The sequence below is a fragment of the Anastrepha obliqua genome, chromosome 4, assembly GCF_027943255.1.
Source record: "Anastrepha obliqua isolate idAnaObli1 chromosome 4, idAnaObli1_1.0, whole genome shotgun sequence".
NCBI lineage: Eukaryota > Metazoa > Arthropoda > Insecta > Diptera > Tephritidae > Anastrepha > Anastrepha obliqua.
This window is the reverse complement of record NC_072895.1, coordinates 94,098,986-94,126,684: the sequence shown is the minus strand read 5'-3', so window position 1 is coordinate 94,126,684 and position 27,699 is coordinate 94,098,986. Positions and strand designations below refer to the sequence as shown.

General features: G+C 31.7%; 1 protein-coding gene across 7 annotated transcripts in view; it reads right to left on the bottom strand.

Annotated features, from left to right (window-relative positions):
* LOC129246167 (probable phospholipid-transporting ATPase IA) overlaps positions 1 to 27,699 on the bottom strand; it is a 142,878-nt gene that overhangs the window by 93,183 nt on the left and 21,996 nt on the right. For 3 of the 7 annotated variants that reach the window (XR_008582444.1, XR_008582446.1, XM_054884743.1), the window contains exon 1: positions 296 to 1,035. Coding sequence is in view for 4 of the 7 variants with exons in the window: in XM_054884743.1 (XP_054740718.1) it covers positions 296 to 926 (631 nt within the window). In the remaining 3 variants the exon portion in view is untranslated. Of the gene's footprint in view, positions 1 to 295; positions 1,037 to 27,699 lie in introns of those variants that run through there. The other 4 variants (XR_008582445.1, XM_054884739.1, XM_054884740.1 and 1 more) reach the window with 3 other exon arrangements.

Below are 27,699 nucleotides of genomic sequence, written 5' to 3'. Positions count from 1 at the left end.
ATGCCACAGGTCTCTTGAACTACCTTATAAGTTTCTAAAAAAACTCCAAAAAATTCAAAACACTAAGGTTGCTTATATCGAGGCATCCCTTTAGTTTGACTACATTTTTTGCTGATTTTCTCAAAAAAATTTCCTGCGCTTACTTTAGTATTCGAATACTTAAATAAGAATTAGTGTTAGTCAAGCACTAACTTGAGAAATTCTTCTAACCCTAAATTCTCTAAAAAAATATAAATACTTATAAATACTAATTTACAGTGAAATGGAAAAACAAAACATTTAAACTACCACTTACAGGTAAACGCTGTATCCCGTTCAATTTGGCATTTCTTCTTTGCCATGCAGGCAGAGCAGTAGAAATCTGGCCGCACTCTTCGCGTCACAAAGTCCGTCATGTCCTCTCCGCCTGGCGTATTTGTTGCCGGCTCCATATGATTCTCTGCACCCGAAGTTGCTTGCACTTCTGCGACGCGATCACAAACCTTACGGCAAAGCTGACAAATCACCTGCGTATTCGGCGTATCCGCCACGCGTCGTCTTTGCCCCACCAATCGCTTCAATTTACACCATTGCCTTAGACACCAGGTATTCGTATTTTGCATGCATGTCTTGGGCAGCTGTGACGCAGTGGTGGCCATGGAATTGGCACGATATAGGACACGACTTCCAACTCTGTAAATGCCTTTCGAATTTATTTCCTTCCCATTGGGCGCTGAATGAGCGGCTTGTGATGCAGCATCACGGCTTGTTGTGGCGCGATCGTCACTCACCACCGTTGTGTTAGCCATGTGTTCGTTCCTGCGAACATTGTTGTTGCCGGTATTGAGGCTGCTGCTACTACTACTACGATTAATGATGCTGTGTGGGCCATTAATATCACTGTTACCATTTGGTAGAGTGCTTCTGCGATCGGGTTCATCTCCCATTTCCTTTGAACGTAAACAATTTGATTACTTAACTTTTATTGGTGCGCTGGGCAGCTGCTTTGTTAGAGAAAAGGGGACTTTCAGATTTGCGGTACAAAAAAAAAAAACGCTTCACGGTTTATAAATTCTTAGCAAATTCACATGGTGCCACATTTCTTCAACACAATACTTTTTGATTATTTAATGTAAATAAATTTGCTGTTCAACTGCTGCTTTGATAAATAAACACATTTTCGTTATAAATATTTTTATTTGACTTTCACACATTTCTTCATTTTTTATTTACTACTTTTGATGTTTTATTGAATATTTGTTGGGTTTTATTTCCTGCCTTTGACTTGATTGAATTTATTAATTTGATTATCATTACTTTTATTACGATTAGTTTTTTATTTTCTATTATCGATATTTATTTAGATGTAATTATTTTTTTTACTGTAGAAACGTAGAAAGTATTAAAATATATTTTTATTTTTATTTTTCCAAATTATTAATTTAAATTAATCCAGCTCATTGTATTTATTCTTTTCAAGTCTTAGAAGCATACACCGATTCCTGGAAGAGTTTCATAACCCCAAAATTGGCTTTTGTGACAGAAATTCTCATCAGCTCATTTTCTAATTCGATTCATTCCGTCAAACAGTCGATTCATGAATCTTTAATTGTTGCGAAGTTTGAATATAAAAATAGCGATGCTGACGGCTCTTCAGCAAGACTTTGCGCTACAGCAGTAATATTCTCAACAGAACATCCAGTTCTTGGTCTGTCAATCCTTTTTCGGTCCTCAACAAAACCAGTTTCTTGAAATTTTTTCATTTCTTCACCAATCTTTACATTGTCAACTTTTTCAGAACAAAAATATTAGGAATCATTTCACCAAAAAAATCAGAAATTTTGCGACATTTTGTTCTTAAATATCGACCATTTTCATAATTAGTTTCAATAATTTCAATCATGTAAAATTGTACATCTGTCTGCTTAACAAATGTCAAAGATGATGAAATAAAAATTATTAGGAATTATTCACTACTGATATCCAGGCGTCACTTTTGAAAGACTTTTTATTAAGAGGACCTGGTGAGTTAGAAATTTCAAAAACTCAATTTTTTGTTTTTTCTATATTTCGAAAGTGTAGTGTAGTATCTTAAAAATATACTGTGAAATTTTCATGCGTGAATTCCCAATATTATAGCTTCTACAGCCCATTAACTAGGTGGAAAGCGGTCCTCAAACTCATTTGTCTCGAAACGACTTTTTTCGGTCGGGTGTTGTCAAAAAAAAAAAACTTTACAACCGAATCTGAAATTTTAATAAGTTGTTCACAACATCAACGGCTATTGCCCGTACTAGAATTATATCATTATTTCACTTATTTTGTATTTTTTGAAAAAAACCTGAAAAAAACCCCGATTTTTAGACTGTCAAATTCAAAGCCACGCCATTTTGTCAACTGTTTTTTTTATTCTAGTACGGGAAATAGCTCATATTGAAGAAGAGCCAAATTGGGCAACACCGTCCAGGGCCAATTTTTCGGGAGGGTCAACTTCAATGCCATTTTTAAAATTAAAAAAAAAAATTTATATTTGTATGTAAAAGAAGCTAAAAAATTAAAATATCGTTTTTCAATTTTATTTGTTGTAAAAAAAAATCCTTTTGGCAGAGTGAATTCCTGAAAATACCCTAAATTTTCGAGCTCTAGACCACCGGAACCCCAATTTCGGAAATTTGGTCAAAGTATTTCTTACTAACAACTACAAAATAATTGGAGACACGTTTTTTCTTAGAGAAAAAATATTAAAAATATTTTTAGAAGTTTTGGCAAATGCTTTTTTTAACAGATACTACCAAAATATCAAAAAATTATTAAAATTTTTAAACTCCATGAAGAATAATAATATGAATATTAGGCGAAACGAAAAATTGTACTTATAAATTGGAAGCTGGAGGAGAAAATCAGAAGCTGTTATAATAAAATAAAAATTTAAGTTTCTTGGACGATATTCAATGTAATATTTTTAAATATCAAGTGTGAATACCTTTATCATGAAAAAAATAAATTTAAAAATGTTTTCTGCTTGCCAATACATTCATATCTCTCTTTGTAACTATCTTAAAACTAACGAGAAATATAAGCATAGACTGATAATTGAGCGCGAGGAATAAATAGGCTTGAAATTATGTGGTTGCTGAAGCAATGAGTTGGCTACATGGGCTACTACGACAACAACAACACACTTAAAGTTGAAGGACTTTGCCAGACAAATTGAGGTGATTATCAAGAACAATCTCACCAGACAGAAAAGAAGCGAAAGTCTTTCTGAAACTAAGAAGTAAGGTGTTTAGAAAATAATTGCACAGATCATAGGACAGAATGTATGTATGTATGTATGTAAAAGTATATGTACCCTATCGCATCAATATCATCGACAAGACGGTCAGCATTACCTGCTTGAAATGGTCGAACAATGAGGACAATTTTCGAAGTGTCATAATTTTTGAACCAAGTTACACTTCAAGTCTCTTTACGGACCTCTGAATGATAATTACGTTAGGTTAAGTAATCTGGTTGGTCTGAATAGATCTTACATAGACCACAGGGTCCGCATTGTTACCAGTACTGTATAGGCATCAGAAAAATTTGAGTAGTAGATACTGAGAACGCTCTCCACTCTGCTTATTAAAGTTATATTATATTTAAACGCATTTTCTGCTATAATCGATGTGCGTGAAAAAACTACTCTACTTATGCAGTCAAATATTTTCTTTATCATATTATAAATGTTTCATTTATTTTCATATTGTGATCAAAACCAAGGCATTTTGAACAGGTAGTATAGTAGTAGTAGTAGTAACAGAGCAGCTCATTTAATTTTTTTATTTATTTGGTCTTTAAATAGTAAAATTTCGTTTAAATTACTCTAAACTGTTAATATTCGTTTATCGAATTTGACATTTTAGAGCTTTGATGTGTTGAGGGATTTCGATTAGAATTTTACGGTAAATATTTGTATAGTACATTTTAACCCGTTATACCCTTCTGTTATAAGTATTTTTTTGCATTTCCCCACAAAAGAGGCAGAAAAACCCTCATTTATTGAGCAGTTAGAGGGTTAAAGTGTCCCACAAAAATGTGTCCCATAGTTTTTTACATAAAACTGTTGAGCGCGTGATATATCTAAAATGTGAGTATCGCCTATTTTCGTATTCAGATTTACCCTAAAAATGTAAAAAAGATGGGAGCTATGACCTCCATTAAACAACATTCACTTTACACGCAATGTGGCTCAGAGCTTAGTAAAAATCTTTATACAATTTATACAATTTTTCAAAAATTTTAAGTTTATCTAAGCATACGAAATAAGTTGTAAGTCGTTCTACGCTGTAGTTGGTTTTTGTTATAAATTTTCTTCTTAAATTAAGGAGGGCAGCTCCTCCAGACAACGAGTTTTTTAATACGATTTTACGAAAAACTGAGAAAATTTATTATCTTAAAATAAATTAAATATTAATATTCATGCTTAAATGAATATACAAAAAATTTTTTTAAATACAAAAAAACAAGAACAATGGCGGCGCCACAGCTACTCAAACGTGGCTCCTTTAATTTGCGTGTGAAATGTACAGCCTCTTGTAATCAACTGAAATCAACCACACAAAAAATTTTCACTAAAATAAATTATTCTGCTTTGCACTTAATTAACAAAAAAAAAAAATTAAAATTAAAATTTCAAGTGGAAAAGAATAAAAATACACTTTTATTATAAACAAATTGATCGAAACAATATTTTTAGTGATAATTAATATAAAATTTGAGATACATGCAAAGACCAATATATTATATTAGAGAATATCCCTGCAAAATTTTAAGTTGATATCTTGATTACTTTTTGAGTTATCTTCAACAGCGCGAAAAAAACGTATGTCGAGAAAACCGCAATTAAAGTGTTCGTTTTGACTCATCTTTCGTTCAAAGCTCATCACTGCACTGACTTTATAGGAACTTCTTAGACTTTCTATTAAACTTAAAACATTGAAAAGATATTCTTTAGGTTGTAAATGAATTTTTAAAGCAAAAAAAAAAGAAATGGAAAATTTGAAAGTACTGGAGGAGTGGGTGTACATAATTTAAATAAATGTACCTGTGCACGGATATTTAAATTTTTTTGATAATATACAAAACTTATATTTACACAGAATGCCATCCATTTTCTTTGCAATAAATGAACAGTTCTGAGCCATTGCATATTTTTTTTTGCCCTCTCTACCAGAATGTATTGTAATTTTTTATTTTTTATTTTTTTATTGATTACTTGCTACGCCAACAACTAATATAAATTTAAGAAAAATAACTTTAAAGAAACATCAGTACACAAATATTCAATTCATTCTAAACCATTTTATTGATTTTGTTTATTTCGAAAAAATTGTGACATTACAAAGTTTAGTTTCAATTCGATGTTTATTGAAGTGCTGTGGGATGCACAATATTCCTTGTTTTTCCATCTGGTGCGTAGACGAATAAAATCCTACACGTGAGCAAGCCACATAGAGCTGTCCATGTGAGAAGCATGGATTCTCCAAATTTAAACCACATACTTGTAATGATTGTCCTTGTGCTTTGTTAATAGCCATTGCGAAAGCGAGTCGCACCGGGAACTGTAAACGTTTGAATTCGAATGGCATATCTGTCGGGATCATTGGGATACGTGGCAACAGTACTTCTTCACCTTTGAATTTTCCAGTCAAAATTGTTGCCTCGATAACATTGTTCATCATTTTCTTGGCGGAGAAACTGGTTCCGTTTCAAAGTCGTGGTGGATTTATGTTTCTAAAAAGAATGGTGGGTAGGAACGTGCGGCGGCATGCCTGGCAAATCAAGCGAATTCAAAAATTCAGTTGGATAGTTGACAACCTCGTCTTGATTCTCAACAGTATCGATGGACTTACATATATGTTGTCGTTTCACTGGGTATTCCATGCTGAATGGTGAAGTTTATGGTATTGACATTGATGTTTTTGGCTGCTTATAAAATAGCCTATTCATACATTTATTCGGCACATTTAGAAATATTTATATATTTACTATGTACATAAGTTATCACAATGGATCGGCAACTCTCTAAGTGAATTCGTTTGAAGACCAACTGCCACTTCCCCCTATGTACATAAATATGCTATGCCTGTGCCAACAGTTTACATATTAATTAATTTTCACAAGCATTATTAGATAAGCGTAGAATAAATATATATTTTTTTATTTATTTTTTTTAATATTAAAATACAGCGCACGTCACCAAAAATAAATAAACGCGGCCAATGACGATACAGATATACAGTAGCCGACAGAAGTCTACATACACCCCTCCCTTTCGCTGTTTACAAAGTACAAACACTTTGCTTAAAAATGTGTTTATGCAATTTCATTTGAAATCTTTTTCTAATAATATGCTAAAAAACGCAAAGACAGCGTTGACAAAAGTGTACATATAGAACCGGTTTCGTAGCTTGTACTCTGATATCCTATGTTGTGATAACGGTAAAATACCGCTTGTCTATTTCTTTATTTTTCTTATGTTTGTTACTTTGCCAATATTGATTTTAGTTGTAATTTGAATATTTAAGCATCTACAATGGCTTCTCGAAAAGAAATATCAGCTGACGTTAGAAATTTAGTTATTCAGCACAGCAATCATATGGCGAAATTTGAAAAATCTTAAATCTTAAAGACGTGCAACAGTCCAGACCATTCTAAAAGAAGTGGGCAAAAATCCAAAATTTTCTGCTCCGAAATTGGCCGAGGATATAGCAAGCTCATCCAACAAGTGTGTTCATCCAAGAACAATTCAAAGAGCTCTGAACAAAAACGGCTTTTATAGTAGAGCACCACGAAAAAAGTCTCTTATTTCTGAAAAAAACCCGTAAACTTCGCCTGGAGTTCGCCAAAGCACACAGGGAAAAAGGAATGGATTTTTGGCAAAAAGTTTTGTTTACAGATGAGTCGAAGTTTCATATATTCGGTAGCGAGGGAAGAGCAAAAGTGAAGAGGAAAAAAAATACTGCACTGAGTCCGAAGAATTTGGTATCAATAGTGAAGCATGGTGGCGGCAATGTAATGGTTTGGGGAGCTGTTGCTACATCTGGAGTTGGAAGATTAGTATTTATTGAAGATAATATGGATCGCTATAAATATAAATCACTATTGGAGGTCAATCTGAAATCTTCGGTGGATGATTTGGAGCTTGGTCCAGGTTGGGTCTTTCCACAGGATAACGATCCAAAGCACACAGCACACATTGTGAAAGATTGGCTGCTTTATCATGCTCCAAGGTCCAGGTTGGGTCTTTCCACAGGATAACGATCGAAAGCACACAGCACACATTGTGAATGATTGGTTGCTTTATCATGCTCCAAGGCAATTAATCGCATTACCGCAAAGCCCAGATGTGAATATTATTGAACATGTCTGGGAAATTTTAGATCGAAAAATTAGAAAAAATCCAATTTCAAGCGCTTCAGTACTCTAAGAACGACTAATAGAAGCTTGGAACAATATAACTTCCGCAGAGTTAACAAATTTAGTCACCTCGATGCCACGGCGGTTTCAAGCTGTCATTGATGCTAATGGTGGACCAACTAAATACTAAGAAGCAATATTACTTAGAGTTAAGTGAAGTTTCTCACACTGGTGTAAGATATTTATGTACTGTATGTAGACTTTTGTCGGTCACTGTATGTCAGTACGAGTGCTTGAATACTGGAATATTGTCTCCTTCTAATAATGAGGTTCAAATAAAGGATTCCTTTGCTTGTTTGTATGATATGTTTACCTAATTATGTAGGTCTATACAATTTTCAGGACACCTGAACTGTGTACATATTTACGCGTGTGCATTATTTATGGAAACATTGTGCGTCATAATTAATTCAGCTGGTTCGTTGACGACAAAAAGCGTGAGAACTTAACGAACGAAAAGGAAAATCGAAGCGCAAAGAGAAAAATAATGGGAATAAGCCTCCGTCATTTCTTAGCCAAAGTTACGAATTATTTGAACAATTAAGTAATACATGACATTATGTGAAGTATGTGCCATTGAAGGCTACAACTTTACTCCATCTTTCAGGCAGCTTACGGACTCCTCTGAAGAAAAAATCGAGTTCTTTGGACTTGATCCATTCACTAAGCCAGTTTGCGATGCTCTCGTAAGAAGTGAACCGCTCACCAATAAGGGCTGGTTGCATTGATCAGAACAGATGGTAATCCGAAGGTACAATATGTGGGGAATACGGCAGGTGGGGTAATATTTCCACATTCAGTCCCTCTAAATATTTATGTACCGATTTAGCGACGCGTGGCTTGGCGTTGTCATGCAGCAAAATCAGTGTGTCATGTTTACCATTCCATTTCGGCCGCTTTTCTTTGAGAGCTCGATTCAAACGCAGTAACTGCAGTCATTCATAATAGATGACACGCTTCTGATCCCACCAGATGCTCAACATAACCTTTGAAGCATGAATATTTTTTTTTTCGCTATCGATGGATCTGGTTCACCTGGCAGACCCCAACATTTTCGACGCTTAGGGTTATCATAATAGATGGTGCATAAAACGTTTTCTTTTCTGCCGTTCAAGAAGCATCTCACACGTCCACAAACGTTTCTCGATATCCCTCTCCTTCAATTGATGTGGCACCCATTTACATGCTTTCTGGACCATTCCCATTGCGTGCAAACGTTTGCCGACAGTTGATTTGTCAACATTCAACTCTTTAGACACATCATCAAGGGTTCGACATGTGTCTTCATCCAATAACTGTTGTAGTCTTGTGTCTTCGAACTTTTTCGGTGCCCTTTCGCGATCTTTATCACTCACGTCGAAATTGCCACTTTGGAAGCGTCAAAACCACTCTTTACAAGTTGTATCATATTTCATACAAGATACAAAAAAATAGTATCAGCAGCGACAGCTCTTTTACGAGGGCAGAAACTTATTCCCATACCCAATAACAATAGCGATATATGAAACCTTAGGCTGAACTCTTGCGTTATGCTTCTAAGTACTGGTTTCATGGAAGAATAGCTGGTTGCTTTGTCCGCCTGAGAATAACTATTTTCTTTTTACTATGGTATTAGTAATAGGTTTTCCTAGCTTCTGGTGAGAAAAAAAGAATAAGAAAAATAAAATAATTATCGCTAAAATCTCCCCCAGTTTAGGCAGTAATTCAATGCAATGTAATGCAAAGCGATGGATAAAGGAACAAAGGCAATTTATTAGCCTACTGAACCTAATAGAGATCGCACAAAAAGCGGGAATCGACCCATTTCGATAGCTTGGCTATGATGAAAATCCGATTGATTTCATTCAAGTAGCGGTCGCTGACGAAAATACATCCGGGATACAGCCCGATTCAATTGATTGAAGCAAATAAGTTTTATGGAAGAAAATGGTTATTAAAGCAAACATATTTGATATAGTAATCCAAGGATTTCTGATAATTCAAGCGAAGAGTGTACTTTAATCGAAAATAAACATGCATCAAAATATTATCCTATCTAACGGTATTACGCAGCAGTAAAAATTCAGCAGTTGTAATCTTGTGCTTGATTTTTTGGCTCACTTGCATAAAGGCGCTTAGTTTGTCTACATTATTTGCGCATTAAAGATATGAAAAGGGATTGTGTTTTAAAGCATTCATTCGGTTTGGTCGAGAACAAATGAGAATGCAGAAAGGTTTAACAGATCGCGAAAAAGGACAAATCGATATCTTGACCTAACAGAGGGGCTTTCAAACTGCCAAATTACTAAAAAAAAAGATTGGCCGAAGTCCAAAGTTTATGGATCTTTAAGTGAAAGAAGGTGCCTCATATGGTAAGAACTACAAATGCAGAAGCGCGATAGCTTTCACTCATTAGGATTGCATCGATTTCCGCCCTTCCAACAGTAAAAATTAAAGAAATAGCAAAGGTTGCAGCCAACACATCCATCGTTCGAAGAGCTATTTTAAAAGTCCTGTCTAATGTAAGTGAGCCTCAGCCCTTCAATATAATAGTAAGATTTAGTAGCAGAAAATGTTGAAGCCTTTCAACAGCCCTCAATGACAATGAGGATCCACCTAACCTGCCCCAAAATATGCCAGATTATATATTGCAGGCACTACGTAGAAACGCAGCAACTAAGATCAGTCATATTTCATCATTTTTTACATAATTGTTGATTGTAGCGTATAGGCTAAATGCAGTAATCAGTAAGGCTGTATGCAGATATTTAACATACATTTTTCTTGCTCTTCATAAATTAATAGAAATTTACACGCGCTTAATAACGGGTATTTCTAACAATTTCACTATTATTTTATTTAAGCTTATTTTATAGTAGTGACTTTAAATTCCCATTTTACAAGATAGGCACATTTTGAAATATTCCTTGACTAAATAGTTCTCATTCAAGCAATCTGAGATTGATATGCAGCCAGGTATCTTGCTTAGCTGTTCGAGATGCGATACAGGACTAGATTTATTGTGCAAATATGTACATACGTACCTATATTAGGGTGCATCATTCTTCACATTGTTTTTCTAACAGAAGTACGTAAAATAGTTCGGACAAATACTAAGATTTACTTGAGCTGGATCGATAAATTTCATTACCTTGACTCCATTGCCAAATTTTTCAACACTTTTATGCACACCTTTTAAGCATAAGCTATTGCATGATCTAGCAAGATTTTTTGAAAAATAATTTGTATTAAAAATTAATATTTATAAAAAACAAACACGATTTTTGATGGTATTTTAAAATCCATTCCATTCACGTAAATTTTCATATTTTTCCGAAATATTTTGGCGGAAGTCTTAAACTGCTTATAATAAAAACTTGAACTTTTTTTTGGTAAAGCACCCTAATATGGATGCATTAATTTGTGCCTCCATTCTCATTCAACATTAATACCACTTAAGCAATAAAAACACTGTAATTTGTACGTGCTTTACTATAAAAATATTGTGGGCATATGAATGTATGAGTGTATGTACGTATATGTGTGTGCGATATTTGTACAGCGGGCGAATGGCATTGAGCGCGAAGCGTAAAAACGTAAAAAGCAATAGAAAGTGTTGTTGTGCTTTTGTCAAACTTTTAATTTATTCAGCTTTTTTCGACCATTTTTTTGTATTTTTTTTTTATTTGAATAAATAATTTCCATAATAAACTTCCGCATTTCTTTTTAAAAATATTAAGTTATCTGCACAACCAACTATCTATTGCATGAAGCCACCCGCCCGCCATGATCGAAAGAGTATTATTTTTGAAAAAATGACAAAAAAAACCTATTTTCCCTAAACATTTTCGTTTTAAATTTTTTTAATTTTTATTTTATTTTATTCTAACTACACAAAACCATATATATTATAAAAAAGTTAGATGGAAGTGATGATATTGACTTTAAAACACTGTAATTTTCAATATAAAAATAAATAAAAAAATTATTTAAAAAAGTTAAAAGTAATGATGATATTTCACTTTAAAATACTCTAGTTTTCAACATTAAAAATAAACATAAAAAAATTTATTTATACAAAGGTTCAAAATGCACGGATTATACATATAATTGGCGCGTACACCGTTTTTGGGTGTTTGGCCGAGCTCCTCCTCCTATTTGTGGTGTGCGTCTTGATGTTGTTCCACAAACGCACGGAAATTATCTCACTTTAACAGGCTCTAATTTTCAACATTACAAATAAAAATTAAAAAAAATTTATTTAAAAAAAGTTAAAAGGAATTCATGATATTTCCTTTTAAAACACTATAATTTTGAGCATTAAAAAAAAAATTAAAAAAAAAAAAATAATAAAACAAATTGAAATTAATTGATGATATTTTATTTTAAAGTACTCTAACTTTCAACATTACTAACAAAAAACATAATTTAAAGTTAAAAGGAATTGATGATATTTCAGCATTAAAAATAAAAACCAAAAAAATGAATTTAAAAAAAGTTGAAAAGAATCGATGATATTTTAGTTTAAACTACTCTAATTTTCAACATAAAAAAATTTATTTAAAGAAAGTTGATATTAATTGATAATATTTTACTTTAAAACATTCTAGTTTTCAATATTAAAAATAAATATAAAAAAATTAATTAAAAAAAACGTTAAAAATACGTTACTTTAAAGCACTCTAATTTTCAGCATTAAGAGTAAAAACCAAAACAATTTATTTAATTTTCAACATAAAAAATAAAAACAAACAAAAATTATTTAAAAAAAAAATTAAAGGAATTGATGATATTTCTCTTTAAAACACTACAATTTTGAGCATTAAAAATAAAAATAAACAAAAATTAGTTTAAAAGAAAGTTAAAAGGAATTGATGATTTTTCACTTTAAAACACTCTAACATATTTGCAGCATTAAAATATAAAGAAAAACAAAATTAGCTTTTAAAAAAGTTAAAAGGCACTTATGATATCTCACTTTAAAACACACTAATTCCCAGAATAAAAAATAAAAATAAAGTAATTTAAAAAGAAACTAAAAGGAATGGATGATATTTTACATTAAAACACTCTAATTTTAACATCAAATAAATCTAAAAACTACTAAATTCTTTTTTAAATTTTCTTCATCTTATTTCTTATTATACTCCAGCCTACAAAGGAGTTCTTACACGAATTGATGGTAATGCCTAAAATACTTGGGTGGTTTGACAAAAAATCACTCATTTACGTCTAGTGCATTGAAGAGGAATTTTTTGAATTTTTTCGGATCGCATTCTGGTCCAATAAAATAAAATAAATCATTTCTTTCCCTTTTCCTTTGAACAAAATTAGTTTTTTTTTGTGAAGTAACAAAGAAATTTTATTATTTTTACTGCCAAGTTTTGTTTGGCTACAAATACTCGTAGGGAGTATTTGGCTTGTGAAATAATAAGCAAAAAATGTACATAGTTGGCTTAAAAAATATTTATGAAAACTAAAAAATATTCATGGAAACACTTTTTAGCGAGAATGATGATCAAACTTGTCCGCCATTATTCTTAGCAACTAATTTTGCCCATAGATGGTCAAGGTGGTCTCAGTCACTAAGTAAAAAGACTATGAAATGGAAGTGCAAACCTCATAAAATGTCTAAGTAAAAAATAGAGTGCAGTCTGTCTAATGGAAGTGTGATCGGCAATTAGAGCCATTAAGGCTAATGATGCTGACTATACATTTCATTTAGTAAATTGCGTATAATAAACATTATTAGCCCATAAAATGCAGTTTGTCAGAACGAAGTAGTCAAATCGTTTTTAAGTTATGGCGGTCACGGTCACTGTATGTCGAAAACGAAGCCCCGAACAGTGTTTAATATTACAGCAGTGCGTTAAAGTCATTTACTGTTGAATTATCAAAATGGTCTAAGGAAAAAAACTTAAAAATAGCTAATTAGTTATATCAATGAGGCAACACGATGGTAGGTCCTCTTTTAGCTCAAAGTGGAACTTCAATAAATTTTTCCCTGAAAACTCGATAACTCGAAGAGTAAAAAATTTTACTTAAAATATGTCCTACAAAACACCTTTTGATGATACTAAATATTACATTTTGGATCTTTCAGCTAGCAGAGGAAGACCAAAAATATTTACTTATTTCCATTACGTTCAACCAGCGGGCCAGTGTCAGCAAATAATTTTACAGAAATAAAACGTTTGAAATTGAAATTTGAAAAGTCGAGCCAAGAAGCACGAAGCAATTTGGTAACTCCTAAAAAACTTAAGCTAAAAAGCCCATTGTAATTAAAGCTCTGGAAAGTGAAAGTGCAGATAGTCGAGGAGGAAAGGAGAGAAATAACTGAAAGAAAAAGATAGGATAGGAGTAGTAGTTTTAGACCTGTGAGAATTTTCCAGATTCTTTGGTAAATCTGAAAATATCCCCCAGTTTGAGAGAACGAATTTTTCTCATTCCCATGGCATCGAAACCTAAAAAATAAAAGGTATAAGCTAGTAAATATTCCTCTAAACTTGCAGAAGCATTTTAAGATTCTAAAGCCCAAAAAGCATTAAAATATATTACTTTCGAAATGTAGTATAATTAAATTTTGAGCAAGTTTCTCTTTAAATTTGTGTTTTCAATAAAATTCATAATTTATTGCATTGAATTATCTTCATGTTGATTTAGTCATTTAAAGCTTTAAAAGAAAGCAATTTGTGCAAGGTTAGTAAAAAACTTCAGACTCACAATAAATTTTTATTATTCAAAACCATAAAAAGCCTTTGTCAGCTTACATACAAACATATAACTTATAACAATAGAGAGATATTTTGCTTTTAATAATTGTCATGCAAATTTTTTATGAAATCAGTAACATTTGAATCATCAGCGCGTGTAACGTTGTAAGCGGCAATCAGCGAAGCTGCTCCACTTAGTGGAAAAACGTGTTAACATCCATCTTTTTTTTTTGGATATGAAGCATTTTTCAAGCATTAAAATTTGTAAATAATTTTTTGAAATTAGCAGACGTGTATGTACATAAATTTTAAATGACTTTATGTGCGTCGTTAAAAAGTTATTTTCCATTTCTGAATGCTTATATTTTTGTCGCTCAAAACGTTATTCAGGGCGATGATTCATTTGTAAACACAAAACAACGCATTGTCGATTTAGCAAAAAGATTGGGCGAGAACAACAAACATTTGAAATATATTTATTACACAAAAAATCCATTTACGAAAAGTTTAGATTTTAAAATTAAATTTTACATCACTTTAAAATAAAGAGTACGAGTATATGCTGTGACGTGTTTACGAACGAGCCGATGCTCAATGTCATTTGTTTAAAATTAGTTATTCTTGACTCATCCTCAGAAGTTTCTTGGGAGAAAAATATTTTACTTTTTCAATTTTTCAGATAGCGAATATAGTTTCTTTTATCAAATGCATAGTTCATTAACGCAGCATAAACAAGGTGGCTTAAAATTATTCACCCTAACGGAAGATTTTTAATTTTTGCACACAGCGTCGTACGCCAATCATATTATATTTGACACTTTTAGAAAAAGTTATTGAAGAACGAAATTTGATGTTCTACTTTGCGCCATCCTGTAGTTTCCAAATATTTGTAGATGATCGATTTCATGTCAAGTGACAAGTCAAGTATTTTGAGCATTGTCGTCAATTCTTTCAAGAATTGGCTTTTTTCTAGGCTTGAGAAGTAAATTGAGATGAGAAAATATATATGGTTATTTTCCATTTTTTTAATTTGCTAGTATAAAATGTATGGAGATAAAAAAAGCGATATATCTATAGTTATTTTTTCCATTTTTTTAATTTTTATTTTTCATTTTTTAGAATAAAATGTACTTAAAAAAATACATTCTTTCTCAAATATTTTTTTGGCTCAAAATTTTTGGAAAAAATTAAACTTTTTCATATTTTTTTAATTTTTTACAATCAAATTTACTTTAAAAAATTCTGAAAACATTAAAAAATTTTTTTTTCAAAACATTTTTTGTGTTCAATATTTTTGGAAAAAAATTCTGTTTTTGATGCATATTTTCGTCCTTTGTTATTTTTTGGAAAACACGATCTACCTACCATTTTTTATCTTTTTTTTATATCATAAAAATTTTGGAAAAAAATTTAACTTTATTATAGTTTTCTTTTTTAATTTTTTTAGAATTAAATGTAATTAAAAATAATTTTTTGAAAAAAATATAAAAAAATTGTTCATAATTTATTTTAATAAAATTAAAAAACAATTTAACTTTTTATAATTTTTTTTTATTGTTTTAGTATAAAATGTGCTTTTATAAAATTTTTTTGTTTTTTTTTTTTTGTTCAATAGTTTTGGAAAAAAAATTGTGTTTTTGATGCATATTTGCTATCTTTTGGAAAACACTCCCTAACCAATTTTTTTTTTATTTCATGCTTTCACTTTTTTATAATTACTTTTCAAACTTTTTTATAAATTTCTTTTTTAATTTTTTAGAATAAAATGTACTTAAAAATAATGTCTTGAAAAAATATTTTGTTGTTTTGAAAAATACTCCCTAAAATTTTTTTATAATTTTTTCTTTATTGCATAAAATTTTTGGAAAAAAATTTAACTGTTTCATAATTTTTTTATGTTTTTAGGATAAAATGTACTTAAAATAATTTTTTTTAAACATTTTTTCCAATATTTTTGCAAAAAAATTTATGTTTTTGATGCATATTTAAAAAAAAATCGGTCTTTGTTATTTCGGAAAACACTTCATACAACTTTTTATCATTTTTTTTTTTCATTTCATAAAATTTTTGGAAAAAAATTTAGCTTTTTCATAACTTTTTTTTTAATTTATTAGAAAAAAAATTTACTTAAAAATTTTTTTTTGAAAACATAAAAAATAATTTTTTGAAAACATTTTTTTCACTGTTTTTGGAAACAGATTTGTGTTTTTGATGCATATATTTGAAAAAAAAATAGGGTCTTTGTTATTTTGGAAAACACTCTCTAAAATTTTTATACTTTTTTTTTATTTAATAAAATTTTTGGAAAAAAATTTAACTTCTTCATAAATTTTTTATGAAATAAATAAAATGTACTTGAAAATAATTTTTTGAAAAAATATTTTGTTTCTGTTCAATATCTTTGGAAAAAAATTTGCGTTTTTTTTTTGTATATTTTTGAAAAGAAATTCGTTCTTTCTCATTTTTGAAAACATTCCCTAAAATTTTTTAAGTTTTCTCTTTATTTAATAAAATTATTCGAAAAAAATTTAACTTTTTTATAAGTCCTTAGAATAAAATGTACTTAAAAATAATTAAAAAAAAAACATTTTGTTTCTCTTGAATATTTAAAAAAAAAATTGTATTTTTGCTGTAGGTATATTTTCAAAAAAAAATTCGTTCTTAGTCATTTTTGAAAACACTACCTACAATTTTTTATGTTTTCTTTTTATTTAATAATATTTTAGACCAGGCTCAGTAACCCCTGAAAGTGTCGTAATGGATACTCATAACTTTTTAAGTTACATCAATACTTACTTAGTGGCTACATTTATTTAATTATACGCGCAATTCAAATGACAACTAAAAGTCTCAAGACTCAAGTTGTGTACTTCTTATTTCATGAATGACTTTCTGTCTAAATAATAATAAAACATATAAATATGAGAAAATTGAAAACATTTCCGTGATTCATGTACATACATTAGTAGATGCATATGTATATACGTACAAGTGACTATACATAGTACTTAATTACAGGGGCACGATAAGGAATTTCCTTGAATACTTAGTTTGTCAAGTTTTCAACAACAATTAGCCCACGCCCCCCTTTTCTTGCCCATGGCGCATTAATTCAACTATCCCTACAGTAATTATGTACTATTAAATTGTATACATGTACACATACATACATATTTACTTTGTAAGCTCATTAGCTCAGCTGAATGTCATTTAAATAATGCTTTCACAACAAAACAAAATATTTTACTGATTACAATTTTCAAAGATTTAATGGCAACTAATTAGATTGCGAATTGTGCGACGTAAACGATTTTGAGAAATTATGAAGGGTGAGTCATGAGGGGAGTTTGGCTAAATTAACTATCAAAGAATTCAGTGGAAAGTTAATATATTTGAAGGCAAAGTTTTTTCTCTTATTTATTTATTTATTTTTTGTTTCAAAAATTCCAAATAAGAGTTGAGCTTTTAAAAATAACATATTTATTTATCATATTTATTTTTTTTATAGGTCCCTTAATTAGAAAAAAACGATATTACAATTTAATCTTGAAAAAAAATGTTTAGTACAAATTGCCGAAATCAACTAATTTCTACGCCTCAACAGCCCCTAGGAAAACTAGTGTACTGAACCGTATATTCAAATATCAGGCGCGCAAAAAATAGCCGCGAATTGTATTAATCGTCGCACGACAGTCGGCTCTATGCTACCTGAACAACCAGAATTTGTTTCCATTCAAAGACTGTCAATTCAGCAGCATTCTGTCATGAATTTAAGTGTGCCCTGCTTGCTCAGCTCATTTGTCATTGCCCGTTATGGAAAAATTGTGTGATTCAACCTTAACGCGGTCCACAAACCCCAAGTTAACGATCCTAAGTCTTCAATAGCCGTTTGCGAATCACTTTTACCACTTTTTATCAATTTCATTCGCTGATGAACCGTCAATCGACTAAATCTTCAATTTAGGCTGCATCTAATTCTTTATAATTGTTCCAAAGTCTAAAAGCTAAAGAGAGATAAGCATGGGAAGTATGCCCTTATTTGGATATAAGTTTCGAAACCCATTTTTAACTTTTAAATAAAATATCCGATTTGGCTAATATTTTGAATTGATTTATACATACAATACATTCGAGAAAATATTAAAAAATATTAGACTTTACAATTTCAACTTCCAACTTCCAAATTTTAACTTCCAAATTTCTGTACCACCAAAATTTTGGAGAGAAAATATTAAGGAATAATATTTTAATTACAAACAAAATATTTTAATTATTTTATAAATATTAAAAGCTTGGTAAAATCATCAAAATGTTTGCGATAAAATATTAAAAACAAAATTTTAATTTTGTTGTTCAACATTTTTTACTTGTTTTATAAATTGGTTTATCACCAAAGCTTGCTGATAAAATGTTAAAACACTTTTTTATTTCAAAAAACAAATGTTAATTGTTTTATTATTGGAAAAATCATTTTTGCGATTAAATATTAAACAAAGCTTTTTGAATTTTTTAGTTAAAAAATATTTAAATTATTTATAAATTTCTGTATCACCTACCAATCTTAGCAAAATCACCAACATTTTTGCGAAAAAATATTAACAAATTAAATTTTTTAACTAGAACTCCAAAAATTATTAAATAATTAAATTATTTTATAAATTTGTTTATCAACTCCCAGAAAAAAAAATTCTTAATTTAAAATTTCAAAAAAGAAAAACTTTTTATATTAGTTATTTCATAATTTTTTCTCCACCAAAATTTTTAGGATCATATACTAATTTAGATACTTAATTGAGATTAAAAAAACTATTTGTCACCAAAACGTTGCCGATAAAATTTAAAAAAATGTTTCAAAATGTTTTCAAAAAAATTTTCATTATTTCATAAATTTGTTTCTCAATTTCCAATCTTAGAAAAATCACAAACTTGTTTGCTTGTTTGTTATAGTTAAAAAACAAACACTAAAATTATTTTATAAATTTTTTTATCAATCTACAAGCTTGATAACATTTTTTTTTATTTTACAAACTTGTTTACCACCTGAATTCGCTATCAAATTAAATTCCTTTTTTTATTTTAAAGCTTCAAAAACAGAATTTTGTAAAATTTTATAAATTCGAAAAAAAAAAATATTTTACTCCTTTTATAAATTTGCTTATCCACTTACAAGATTGGTAAAATTACAAAAAATTCTGTAGTCAAATCTTGAGAATTTTTTTTTTTAATTTCATAACTTCAAAAAAAAGATATTTTAAAAATTTATTAATTTTTTCTGCAGTATTAAAAAAATTTTAGAAAACTTTTATAACTTCAAAAAAATTTTTTCATTATTTTATAATTGGCTTATAAACTTGCAATCTGGTAAAATCACAAAATTTTGTTCGATAATATTGAAAAAAAAATTGTTTAATTTCACAACTTAAAAAAATTGTTTACTAATTTACTAATTTTTTGCTTAATAAATTATTTAATAATTAACTAACTTTTTGTATCAACCATCTTGTTAAAATTACCACACTTTCGAGATATTTCAAAATTTCACTCTGCAGGGAATGCAAAAAATTAACTAACTTTTTACTCAAGCTGAACTAAGTGAAAGTAAGAAGTATTTGAAAAAAAAAACACAAAAAAAACAATTCGTTTTTGGAAAACGTTTTCGAATTTCTTTCTACAGTTTTCAACTAAATCCGAATCCTTTCAAGCTGCAGACAAAAAAACCGCCTTTTTATCCTCTCATTGGACCGATGCTGATGTCCAGTCTACAGCACTTTCACCTGCATGAGGAAATGTATTTAGGAATACATGAATACACACACATACGTTCAGCGCAATAGTGGTAGGGGTTGAGAGAGCAGTCTTTCCTTTCCACCTTCTCTGGCTGTCTAACCATGGTAAGTTTATCTATAGAGCTGGCCATATAGCAATATTACTTTTATTACTTCTCAAGAAACCAATCGATGAATTTATGTGAGAGGCTCCTAAATTTATCAATAAAAGCAGGCAATTGATTTCACCATTTCCACACATATGACCATATATGCATAGGTATACGAAAGAAAGCAGTAATTTACTCATGCAAAAAACAAAATCCGAGAGTTATCAAATTCGAAAACAACTGTAAATGATCAAAACTGTCATCCAACGTATCAACAAAATGGAGACAAAAGCAAATACTGAGTAGTATGAATATTGTCATTAGAGGTCATTAACAAACACAAAACTAATAACCAAGTAGGTGAAAAGGTAAAAGAATAATAATTTAAGAAAGGTGGGTAAATAATGAATAAAGCACGAGCTATGTCCTTGCTGTGAACTTTTGTCAAACAAATCAAAACAAGGCATTAAAGCGATAAAGGTAAATGGTAATTGGAAAAAGGAAATAAAGTGAGAATGTGAGAAGGAGGATCAATTCGTATGTAAGTAAAATAGTGAGCAATGAATGGACAAATATTATTAGAAAGGAGTTAACCACACGTGCAAGCATGCAATATTTATGAAAAAGGGCTATGCAAGCCTAGAACTGCAAAAGCACAAGGAAAACAAACACAACGCACGCACACAGTCACATAGGCACAAACACTCGTATTGAGCGAACTGCGCAAATCGGCCGCAGAAAACCCAATAACATTAAAAAAAGTAGAAAATTAGCCAACGAAAAAATCAATAATACAGAAAAATTACACTGACACTGGCAATTGCTGGCGGTCATTCAACACTCGCGAGAATGTTGAAATGCAACTATAGTAAACTGCTACAATACCGCGTCGATGCATGAGTGTGTGTGTGTCTGGGCACTACCTAGAGTATGCAGCACTGAATAGGCAATAATAACGGTGAAGGACAGTTTGGCGATTTGCGCGTGGCATTACCGGGTCAGCGCGGCGTATAAGCAACATCAACTGCTTTTGCCAATTGCAACGTGCATAAATACCAATTGCAATAACAACAAATCCTGTGCCCTTAACGCAGGTAAAACTTAAGTACACTATCCGCTAAATCTACAAGAAGCAGTGAATGGGTACTCTGCCGAGTGAGAGAAGTAAAAAGTGGGGTTGTGTGGTCACATAAAGGCTCTGGTCTTTAATTTGCGTTCAAAATGCAACGTAATTACCAGCGACTGGCTTTGAAGGGGCATTGTATAGAAGCACTAAGGCGACGCTAATTATACATATGCACAACCGCATATGTATATATATAGTACATACATATATGTGTATATCTTTATATGTACTCGTATATATATAAATGTACGCGCTGAGGGAAGCGTTAGATGGACGCATTGATTAAGGGCCGTTGAATTTATTGTAGCAGAATTGATTAAATTTGAAAATAAATGCAATGAAAAAGGCATGCGGCAGAATATAGAAGCAGACTACCGCAATGCCATTATAATTAAAGGTGCGAAAGATAAGAAAGGCGTGGTCGAAGCTAATGCAATATTAAACTATTGATTAAAAAAATGTGCGAAATATGTGAGTGCATTTCATATAAAAAGTAATTTTAGTTTCGGTTAATCCAACATACAATAGGGTGCTTTATAATTGTGGAGATATTTTGCACATTGGCGAATATCGCAGGTGATGGAGCGATGAGCTGTATGAGCTGTATGACGGCATAGGCATAGCCCAGCGAAAATAGATCCAGCGGCTACGTTGTGCGGTACCAGCTTGTAGTAGTAGAGGAAGAGGAAGGCCTCCTCCGCATTGGAAAGATCAGGTGGAGGACATTTGGTGTGTCCAATTGGCGCCCGTTAGCACAAGAAATAAGCGACTGCTGCGCTTTGTTAAACTCGGCCAAAATCGCGTAGGCGGTTATCGCGCCAATTAAGAAGAAGAAGAGATAGTTATGTATCATGCACTTCGACCTGAAGATGTATTGTATGTGCTTCCCCACCCTCCCTACAGCCCAGACCTGTTTCCTCCGGCGTTTCGACTCCATCGAAGCGATGCAAAAAACTGTGACAGCCGATTCCGGCGGATGAGTTTAAAAAATGTTTCCTGCAGTGGAAGGACCGCTCGCTACACGTGGTGTATTGACGCTCAAGGGTCCTATTTTGAAGAATATTAGTTGTATAAGCCAAAATGTTTGATAAAACTGCTTAAAAAAAATAAGGCTCATTACTTTTTAATCAAACCCTGTATTTACCACATTCTAAGTCGAAGTTTTTTATTTATTTTTCATACCAAAGCTGATATCATCGACAAATTACATTAACTTATCATTCCGTAATCTTTACTTTATAGCTTTGTACATACATACAAATGTATATACGAGTATGGCACGTACTTTTTTATTTTATTTTAATTTAATTAGCGACTGGTTTGCGCAAATTATCTACTTCGCCCATTAAAGTGAGATGCAATAAAAATGCTTCGTGCTTTATTTTATAAGTGTGAAGTTTGCAATGAATTTTAGATGTGGTAAAAATGTGAGAGAATTGCTTTATAATTCTTGTGGCAGTAAAGATAAAAATATTATCTGTGTTAGCAAAGACCAAACACAAAGCAGATAGGTGGGTAGGTGAAATGGTTGAAGTACCATTCTGGCACTCCCCAAGTAGCACTAAAGCACCATTTTGATACCATTATGAGACCTCCAACAGGAAGGTATCTACAGCCAGCCAGAGAGTTGTTGATGTAATAGAGAAGATTGATGGGATTTTCGGTCGACGCACTGCCCCAGGCTGTCGAATAAAAGAGCATCCAGAGACCTTAATCGCCTAGCTGCCAAATCCGGACATTTACAGAGAAAGTGCCCAGTCTTTAGTCTACCTTTCTGAAAAGTCCCCATAGCTTCTTAACACATCAGTGCCAAAGACCTTAAGCCTGATTCGAGCGAAGGCAAGGCAGACACACAGGAAGTGGTCCGTCATCTCATCCTCCTCTCCACATGCTGGGTAGAGTGCACTGTCTGAGATGCCCACCTTTTCCATGTGCACTGCCCATAGAAAGTGGCCCGCCATCAGTCCAACCAGCCTCCTGCTTAGTGCTTAGTGTCAGGAGGAACTGCGACAGTCGGTCGGACATGACAGCCAATAAAGTTGACCTCAGAGCCCATTCTGCCAGCGAGACTAATACCCTATTTAAATGATGATAGGTGAAAAAATGGAAGCAAATTTCGTTGAGGATATTATCCGAAGAAGAGGCGTGTTTTTCACAACAGGCGATCCTGCTCAGGGCTAGTAAGCAGTTATTCGCCGCCACACAAATAACTGCATGCAAATGTTCTCAGAACGCCGTCTTCGACCTCTACTCGAAGCAGTCACGGGGTTGAGGAAAAAATCCAAGAGAAGAGGAGGAATGTTAGTTGAGGCACCAAACCCGCAGTAACGACGGTTACTATATGGTGCGAAGGTATTCTTAACCCTACCTCATCGTCAAAAAAAAAGAAAAAAACCAAAACTAGTTGGCATTTATTGGTCCTGCAAATCTCATGAAGCCCATCGACGTTTTTATATGGAAAATAGGTATGCATTAAAGATTCACCTTTCAAGCTATGAAAAAGAGAAGGTAAATAAGGCGACCTAACAGTGTAGCTCGGGCAGGAATGATATTCTGCTAAGCAATACTTCAGAATATCATAACGAACGAGGTAACCGAAGGTGTGATTCTCCGCTCGCAAACAGTTCGCTACACACGAATGCTCAAAGATGGAGAAGCATTTCTTCTAATAGCAGTCGCACCTCGGCAAGCAATGGTAAAAATCGTTTCTGCCATGAAAAAGCCAATCATAAAAAACCAACTGCATTCAGAGGCGGCATAAAACTGTAGGTCACCCATTTATGGAAAACACCCAGACGCATCCCACAAATTGGAGGAAGAGCTCGGTCAAACACCCAAAAAGGTGTAAGGCCAATTAGTAGAAGTACAGATAAAATAAAAGAGATAAAAGTAGCAGACCGAAGTGGGAATGCCTAGCTAATAAGTTCTTCGAAGGACGGCGTGTTTCTATCAAAGCGTGTGAGTGCCACTTCAAAGCCACTGGTGATAGGCAATGAGTGAATCACAAAAAAAGTAAATTGAAAGAAGATTGGTGATCATGAAGACCGATGCAATAAAATTGCTGTTCTAAGGTAAACACGAATTGATAAAATCATCAAAAAGTCGAATAATATGGATATCTGTTTGTAATTTCGCTAGTAAAAATTTTAAAACATACGAGACGTCATAAAAGAAGATTTGTATTTTGACCGAAAAACATCAGCACTACGTTTTTCCTACCCAACGACCCACACTTTACCGCGTCGCAGAGGATTAATATTCCTTTCACTATTTTGAAGATTGTTTTTCCACACAAACAACAATGCATTTACATTTTATTATACTTTTTTTTTTTGAACGCCTCGTCCGCTAAATATTCAAAGTGAATCACAAAGTAAAAAAAAAATTTTTTTAAATAAAATTATAACAAAAAGTCCGATAAGTAGAAACAATTTGGAAAGCCGCCAAAAGTGTTCAGAAATAAAACCAGAAATTAAACCATATTAATGCAACTGGATCAATCTAACAACGACATTTCTGAAAAAGCGATAAAAATAATTTTGCAAAAACAAAAAATTGAAAATATCAAAGTTACAAATTATTCACCGCCTGCTACTGAAATAAACCCACATCTTTGAAATTTTTGCAACAAATTCAAATACCCCCAAACGTTGCCAAAATGGGTGTGATAATAAAATAGCAAGTATACGAGTATGCCACACAAACAACTGTATGCAAATGTTAACAAACACAAAAAACATGTGAAAAATAGTATACTAATTTCAATATACAGCTCGTGTTCGACAGACGATCTACTAACATGAGTCAGACCAAAACGGCGAATTTGCTGATTGACAGATGGCAATGCCGACACTCAATTCATGTAGACAAATGGTTATGGCTGACTGATCAGTGGCTAGACAGTGATATTGTTAGAAGTGAAAAGCGGCGGTAATAGAAAAAAATCAATTTATAGAAATCAAATATAAAATAAAATTTTAGTAGTTTTTTTTTAATAATAATACTACTATTACTACTGCTAATAATAATAACAAATATTCCTATTTAATGCCGGCCTAGTTTTCTATTGTCATACCACACTTTTTTAATTTTTTTATTACTTTCTTTCGCTTTGAAACTTTTCAACTTCATTTCTGCGATGCAGCCATTCACTTTTTCAAAACTTTTCTGCTTTGAGATTTGCTACCGCAAACTAAGAATATTACAAAAATAAAAAAAAAAACAAGCACACACACACACAGAAAACCGTTGCACATACTCTAAAGCAGGTCACGTTTTTGCACTTTTTTACTCCCATTCAACTTTCGTACATGACATTTCATTTTGCTATGCTCGAGTGAAGCGTTTGTTGTGGAGCCCAAAGTTCTATGTAAAAAAAACATATAAAATTGTATAAAAAGTTGCCAAATGCGATTGCAAGCAAAATAAAGCCAAAGAAAATCAAACTTGGATGGTTTAACTCAGGTGGATATGAAGCTGGTAAAGCAGAAGTTGGTTTAGCAGAAACTTTGCCAGGACAGTTATTAGAGACGTTTAAGGGATTTGCGAAAACTTTTAGAAATTTTAATGCAAACATTGTAAATAGCTCGCATGGGACTAAGTTCCTTTTCATATATTTAATTTTAAATCAAGTGAGGTAGTCCTGAGGTCCGAAAAATTGAAAACAGTAACACCGAATTGCTTGTAAAGCATGCTTGAAATTGATTGACAGTCAGGCAAAGGTAATTTTATAAATACCTATTTGTATATTTGTGTCACATAAATTTTTTGATAGCGCAACTCAATTTCATGTTAAGTTCAAAATGATTGATGCTTGCTTGAATATGCTTGATACTCATTTCATGATTATAAAAATTAAAAATAATGCCTAATTTAGTAGTAATAAAAAGGATTGAACATGCTTGATGGTTGCTTTTCAAGTAAAACTATCTTCTTATCCTTGTTTTTACTGAGTACATAAAGTTTTAACTGATTCCGTGATCAAAAGCGAATGATTGAAACCTGCTTCAACATGTTTCGCATAGCATTTTATAGCGCAAAGTTGTCATATTTTAATTCTTTGCAATATTCAATATTCAAAAATACAAAACACACATTCCAAAACTTTTTAAGTAATTCGAAGGAATGATTGAAACCTCCTTGAACATGCTTAGCACATCATAATGCAGCACGAAGTTGTCATATTTGAACTCTTTGCAATATCCAATAATCAAAATTATTAAAAAAACACAATCTAAAGTTTTTAACTAAATCTTTTGACCAAGTACGAATGATTGATAGCTGCTTGAATATGCTTAGCACAGCATTTTACAGCGCAAAGTCATCATATTTTAAGTATTTTTAATATTCAATCGCATAATTTATTATTTATTTTAATATATTGTGAGATAGAAAGTGATTGACGCTTGATTGAATATGCAACAAGCTTTAAGGGGCAGATAACTGTAAAATTTCGAAAAAAAAATTTAAGAATATTTAAAAAAAATTTTAGAACGTAAATTTAAGTAGATATTTCTTATAACTACCATATTATAGATCGTCAACCGGGGCGACTCTATTCTTTGCGTTCGAGCGCTAGGAGAAGTATACGAGTAGTATAGTTACGTTGCCGACCTTAGACGCATTTTTCTAAAACTATATTTGTCGAATTGGCGTGCACGATAACTCGAAAAGTTATTGACCAATCTCCCTGAAATTTCGCACACACTTTTTTTTTAGAATATTACTTTCTATGTGAATTTACAAGTTTTCGAAAATTTTTTTCGAAGCAAAAATAGTAGGCAAATTCGCCTCAAAGTTCTTTTTCTTGTTTTTTTGAAGCATTTATTCCGCTAATTTTTATTCCATTTTTTTCTTAATTCTTATAGAAATTATGACATTAATAAACCAAAAAAATTTTGGTTTTTTGTATTCACGTCACTGACGCCGATGCTACAATGCCCGCCAATTGAGAAGCCCCACTGCGACTTTCCTGGAAGAATTGAGTGTCCATCCGCCATTTTAAATGATTAAAATAAAAAAAAAAAATTATTTTAATGTATAAATAAACTGTATACCAATTTTGAAAAAAACATATTGACTTCTTCATTTTAAATAATTTTAATGAAAATCATGGAAAATATCGCCGTTTACAGGTAGAGTAAGATCGGGTATTGTGGGCTATTCGCGTAATGTGGTCAACGTCTGTATTTTTCATAATAACGAACATGCACTAGAAATATTGCTTATGAACTTCAAAACTCATATAACGGATGTTTTACGCTGCTCGCCTTTTGAATTGGACTTTTTACTGATGAGCAGTTGATCAAAATATTTTGTGAAGTGCAGTCGATTTTTTTTTCAGTGGCGTGTAATATTAATGGTATTTTTTAGCAAGTGATTATTTTTAGAGTGTGAAAGTTCAGATAGAATTATTAAACTATTCTACATTTTTTAATGCGGTAAGAAACTCTTTTTAAATTATTTAAACAGAAGTTTGTAATACTTTTTTCTTGTAAGTGGTACAGTGGCTAATGTGGGCTAGTCAGCAGCGGGTATTGTGAACTAGTAGCCCACATTACTCCAAT